The following is a 6000-nucleotide window of genomic DNA, read 5'->3' as shown; positions in this document are numbered from 1 at the left end:
GTAGACGTATACCTTAAATGCTATTTAAATACTACATAGGTGTATTTACTTTACCAGTATGTTTGTGAAATTGTAGTCCAGTTTATCATGGTGCAAGCAAACATTTGAAAGCGTTTGCACAAATTCCAATTTAAGTTCTAGCATGTTCTAGCTATATTTGATACATCCAGATGAGCATTTAGAGTCGTGTCACATTGCAACATAAATCTTACATGAACATGCCTTGACATTACTTACTAAGGGAATGTGTTATTTAAAAAAAAAAAAGTATTCTTCCTGATTTCAGGACAAAAATCAGCACATATTCAAGATGTGTGGATATATATATTCAAGACCACTGGAGATAGTATCTTTAACAGAAACTACAATTCAGCCAAAAGAAAAAACAGCTAGGATGTGATGCCTCAGATGATCACAGTTCATGAATAGTTCTATTACTGACTGTTATTTTACATTATTTTTTACAGCAGTGTGGCTTACAAATTCAATTATAAGCTGCCTTTTGACAAATCAAGTTCTTTCATCTCTCTCATCATGCTTTGAGTAAGAAGAATGGTCATCAATCAAAATAATTTCAGAGTCACATACAAAATTGCATTAAGAGACAAAATGTGCACGTTTTTCTTTTTGAATGTGTCATGGCACCATTTATTTATTAAAGTTATGCATAACCTTCCAACTTGATCATTTAACAGTATATGTTGAACTTCATGACATTATTAGAATATCAGGCAGTCAGCTCAGCATCGCCAACAGTAGCAGAAAGAAGCAGCGTTTTCTGTCTGGAGCTGAGACAGAAAGAGCATGGCTGCTCCTTGTAGAAGAGGGGGAAAGAGGCAAGATACCCAAAGGCAAACAAGGAAGCATGACATATAGAGTGTTGGAGGGGATAAATAAGCATGAAAGTCACTGGGCTGTGAGGAAATCGAGAAGGACGACACCTATAAGTGTTCAGAGGGGAGAGGAGGTTCTGAATCAAACACCAAGGAAGAAAGGAGCTGACAAGAGACAAATACATCTCACAGTGAGAGAGGGGGGGAGGAGGAGGCAGCACAGAAATGCAACAGGACCAGATCAGAGCCTTCAGACTCTTCATTCTAGTTAAAAACCACACCTAGAATTCATCTGAATTTCTAGACTTCAACACAATCAAGAGTTTTTAAACACAATGGGATCCATTCATCACCAGTGCAACTCTGGCCTCTATCAGTCTGAATATATTCCCGCCATTTCATCAGGGTGTGCAAGGCTAGCGTCGCTTGAATGCTAGCATGCACTCAACACTCACACTAACCCTGTATGAAAGAAGCAGGAAAAGCAGCCAAAAAGGTTAACACCATGGCCAAAAGCATGCAAGCAATGTGGGAAACACTTAAAAAAATGAAAAGAAAGAAAATAAATACATCTCGGGATAAAAAAAATCTTAATACATTATCTTAAAATTTTCCTTTTCTTGTTTTGTGTTTCATATATATATATTCTAAACACACATCTTTGTACATTTTGGTATAAGTTCTCTTTCTTGCAGGGAGATCCAGGGAAAACGAGTGTTAGATGGAAAGGAGTGAGGTTTGGGGGCAATCCCACTTCCCTGATTGCCTTGTGCTGAATGAGGGGGGCATGGCATCACAAAGATGACTCCTCCTTCATCCGATTCCGCTTATATTTAAGTCTCTCATTCTCTGTGTGGACCGTGGGACAACGGGGAAAAAAAAAAAAAAAGGAGGGGCTCAGCAGTGAGAGGACAAGCTTATGGAATGTCCTGAAAAGTCCAGGACACAAGAAGTAAGCACAGACTACGAGTCGGTACTTCCTCTTTGGGACCAGAGCTGAATGCTGAGGCACGGACTCCCACTATCTTTTATCTGTGAAGGGAAATCAATTTCAGGATGAGAATAAAGGACACATACAGGAGATGATTCACATATTATGATCTGGTCATTAATATAATAGTTACCTTTATTTCCATCTGTGTCTGCTGCTGCTGCCCTCTCTGGCCTTTGGCGTATTAGATTATTGTACTTCGCCTCCACCTCCTGCAAGACAAAAACCCACCATTCACTGTGAGAACAGACATTATAAATGACCATAAAGTTTAAAAATCTAAGTCCAGAGGTATGTGTGTTAAGATCATTATATGTTAAGTACCTTCAGAAAGTTGAGGTTGGCTTGAAGGTTTCTTAGATGAGACAGGACCTGTCTGCTAAAAGAGGAGAGGCTGCCAGCCTGTGATGTTGAAGAGAACCTCAAGTTGATGCCAGAGTCGGCGGCACAGCCTTGTGAGGTGCGCAGCTGCTTCCCTGTGGTTGATGCCAAGATGTCATCATCTGTGCTGCTCTCCCCTTGGCCACCATAACCCTCCAGTACTAAATATCCTGCTGAGAGAATCACAAGGAGCCATTTAACACAAGTGCACGAGGATCGGGACTGACTGAGCGATGAGCTATCTGCACAACACAACTACTTAGTTATTTAAGGAGTCCCTCAGGGGTCAATACTGAGACCATTTTATTTCCTTTCTACAGTTTTTGCTCCGTAGTGGCAATTTTACAGAAACGTAGTATTTCATGGCATAGCCACACTAATGACAAACAGTTGTATCTCCCATTTAAACATAATTGTGTTTTCTCTCCTCTCAGTCATTAAAAGGTGGGCCATTTTGTTAAATTTAAGTTAAGTGAAATTTGCTTCCCACTCCTTTGAGCCGCTTTATAAATAACTCTTTTTGATTTGACTGTTGGGTTTCACAAGGCTACACTGTCCAGGCTCACCATAATCTTCAGGAGAATCAAAGAAGCCTGTGTCTCCAGAGCCCAGGTCCTGAGTCCGGTCCTCTGTCTGGGAGCTGTTCTTATCTGAGCCGTTGTGAACCATCACCCGGGCACGACTGTCTACAGGGGTCCGCAAAGACGTGGTCCTGAGGAGACGAGCCCCGGTGGAGCGTTTGGTTTGCTCTACAGCCTCCTGGGACATCAGCTGGGTCACCAACACCTGCTTTAATGCTGCCACTGCAGGGAAGTTGAAATTAGTTCAAATTAGAAGAGCTGCTCAACGCACTGCATAAGAAGCACTTGAATTTTTAGTTATCTCTTCTGTCTGCTTACATGTTTTCAGTGCTTCGTCAGCTCTGGAGGGAAACATGTTAAATGAGTCAGCTTCTTTTCTGTCCTCAGCCACTTGGTAAGGAAGCTCTGGGTCCACAAAACCTTCTTCCTCCTCTTCCTCTTCCTTCCCTCCCTCAAATGGATTAGTGCCTGGTAGACAACTCTGTATCACATTTCCAGAGGCTGGACTGTTCTCTTTATCTGAGGGGGAATAATTACAGTTATCAGAGGATTATCAACATAGCTGAGCATGGTAGAGCATTTAAAGCAACATCTGAGAAAAACTGAAGAAACAAGCGTCTGCTGTCACCTGTGGACTGAGTGCTGCCGGTGGATGTGCGGTCTGAGTCTCTGCTCAGCCTGGAAACACCAGCTGTAATGATCTCCACACCGTCTCTCTCCCCGCTGGCACAAAAGCAATATCTTATGTTATCAACAAATTCAAATCTGATCAGATCAAATGAGAAAAACGATGAAACAAATCATACTCAGTCTGAGGTAATGGTATAACGCTGTGAGGTTTGACTTTCATGGCTTCAGCTCTCTGGGTGATCAGACGCTGCCACCTTGTATTAAAAAAAAAAATTAGCCCATTTAACAACTGGAGCAGTAAGAATGGAATTAATCAACAAGATTTAAGGGTGTGTTGCCTTACGTCCTCTGGTCTGAGACTGTGGGTGCCATCAGCTCATAGATCTGAGCTCCATTATCTGACATGGAGAGGACGAAGAAGGACTTGTTGTCTGGAGAGAGTGCGGACAGTGGATGAGATTAATCAATATTCTGCCCTGTGGGTTTGACTCCAATTATACCACAATACCTTAATTTGTTAATGGTATAGCAAGCAGCTCTCCTAAATAGTGTTAATGATTCAATCTGATTTTGACAAATCCTGTTATTTTTCTGTCATTCTTGTACAATATGCACATCAAAGTTATCAGTTATTTACTCACCTGTGGCTACAGAGCGCACCAGCACAGTGTTGAGTTTGATGATTGGGCTGAAGATATGTTTGGTATCTGCTGTGCCTGCCAGGTTTTTACTATGACACTTGAGGATTAGACGCTCATCTTGTTTCTGTAGCAGAACAAGGATGTCCTCCAGGAGCAGTGTGTACAGCTCTGAAAGGAAACAGGAAGGATAGTTGTGAGACATTATTGGTGGTTTTAATTTAAAAAAAAAAAAAAAACTATATCAGAGTTTAATAGCAATCAAATTCTTCTAATGTGATGATTACAAACCAATTGTCTTGTCCTTATTGACTTTCCATGACAGCGGACCCTCGTGCACCATCGTTTTCTTAGTTAGATCCAAGTTCTGTTGAAAGGAAGAACAAGCACATTTATGACAAGCCTATGAAGTACTTGCTGCTGGTCAATGGAGCCATTTCCACATGCACTACCCAGCACTTACCGTACTTCTAACACAGTGTGTGTGGGTGTACAAAATGTGATGCTGCTTTAACTGAAGCCAAAAAGCATTGTGTAGATAACTCACCTTTAGCTCCAGGATCATGGGGTTGTCCGTCTGCTTTAGAGAGGAGAGGTCCAATCTTCTCTGATAGTCCTCCAACCTCTAGAGGAAGGGCCGGGAAAAATGGAGACAGAGAAAAGGGGATAAGTAAGCGCTCTTCAATGAGGAGTGTCTGCCTGAGGAGCAGAGAAGGGAGTGCAAAATAGAGTGTGGCAGAGAAGGAAAAGAAGGAAGGACTTTGGAGGAGACTTAAACAAGGAAGAGAACATTAAAGGGGGTGGTGGAAACTGAAAAGGAGATTTAAAAAAACATCCCACCTGCTTGTCCTCAGATTCCTTCACAGCCTGGTCGACGTGATTGAGAATCTTCCTACAGCAGTCTGCTGCTTGCTTCACTTTGTCCTTCTCCAATGTACTGTCTATAAGATAATAAGACATCAAAAAAGAAGTAAGGCTTCTTAGTTCTGCAGGGGACTGTCTGGCAAATTGATGTTTCCTCTGTCCATTACCACACCATCGTTCTCAAAAATTACGATAAAGCAGGGGGGACATTATGATCCTCTAATAGCTGGTTAACTTTATCATTAGTGTGCTCTCTCTGTGTGAAGGCTGAACCGCAGCCAAGTCAGAAATGATGAACCAAATAATGGGTGAGACATTCCCTAAAATGTGCACCACCCACTTAGCACTAATGATTGGGTGGAGGACTTTCAAGTGTCTGAGTAAGGGTGCAGATGAGGGATCGGTTTTGAGCCTGCATGAACTGTAAGCAGCTTGTTCTGTGGCTCTTCCTGCAGGCATGTTGACATCATTAAGGCTTAATGGTGCATGCAGGTGCTATATTAAAGCATGCGGCGTATCACAATCCCTATATTCTATTACAAAGCTGTAGAAACCCAAGTATCCCTATGCCAAACAATCAATGGGCACATTGATTGTTTGCAAATAATCCAAATACGTTTCTGATTCATTACTTTTAAAATGTGAACGTTTGCTTTCTCACTCATTCAAAACTCCAGTAACTTGTGATTATTAAATAGAACAAGTGATAAAACAACTCATCAAGAATTTAAGTAGACCAACTATGAAGGAAGTTTGAGCTCTTGTATGACTTCAGAAAAGCTTTTACCCACTTGACACTTATACTGTTGATTAAAACATCTTGTTTTGAACCACTATTACATAGAAGACATTTGGGCAGTATTTGGATTCATTTCCATAACAACCTTGTCAGCTTGAAGTGATTACAACATGAATAAATTAAGATGCTGTGAGGAACTCTGATTGGTAAGGCAGCATGACAGCACCTGTGTACTTAGCGATGTTTTCTAGTAGCAGGGGGTACTTGGTGAGTCGCTGCATCTCGACAGGAATGATGTCCTTAAGCTGCAGTCGGCGACACAGTCTGTTACTCTCTGCCTCCT

General features: G+C 41.6%; 1 protein-coding gene across 5 annotated transcripts in view; it reads right to left on the bottom strand.

Moving 5' to 3' along the window:
• Window positions 1-618: 618 nt before the first annotated feature.
• Window positions 619-6000, bottom strand: part of arhgef12a (Rho guanine nucleotide exchange factor (GEF) 12a) — a 39892-nt gene continuing 34510 nt past the window's right edge. For 4 of the 5 annotated variants that reach the window (XM_065960254.1, XM_020654430.3, XM_020654438.3 and 1 more), the window contains 13 exons: window positions 5884-5998; window positions 4895-4995; window positions 4602-4679; window positions 4346-4421; window positions 4058-4225; window positions 3760-3847; window positions 3593-3670; window positions 3415-3509; window positions 3105-3305; window positions 2772-3008; window positions 2149-2378; window positions 1958-2036; window positions 619-1865 (listed from right to left, as the gene is read on the bottom strand). In XM_065960254.1, coding sequence (XP_065816326.1) covers window positions 1855-1865; window positions 1958-2036; window positions 2149-2378; window positions 2772-3008; window positions 3105-3305; window positions 3415-3509; window positions 3593-3670; window positions 3760-3847; window positions 4058-4225; window positions 4346-4421; window positions 4602-4679; window positions 4895-4995; window positions 5884-5998 — 1557 coding nt within the window. In that variant the 3' untranslated portion in view covers window positions 619-1854. The remainder of the gene's footprint in view (window positions 1866-1957; window positions 2037-2148; window positions 2379-2771; window positions 3009-3104; window positions 3306-3414; window positions 3510-3592; window positions 3671-3759; window positions 3848-4057; window positions 4226-4345; window positions 4422-4601; window positions 4680-4894; window positions 4996-5883; window positions 5999-6000) is intronic. The other variant, XM_020654444.3, reaches the window with a different exon arrangement.

The sequence above is a fragment of the Labrus bergylta genome, chromosome 11, assembly GCF_963930695.1.
Source record: "Labrus bergylta chromosome 11, fLabBer1.1, whole genome shotgun sequence".
Classification (NCBI taxonomy): Eukaryota; Metazoa; Chordata; class Actinopteri; order Labriformes; family Labridae; genus Labrus; species Labrus bergylta.
Note: the sequence above shows the minus strand (reverse complement) of the source record. Positions and strands in the feature narration are given on the sequence as shown.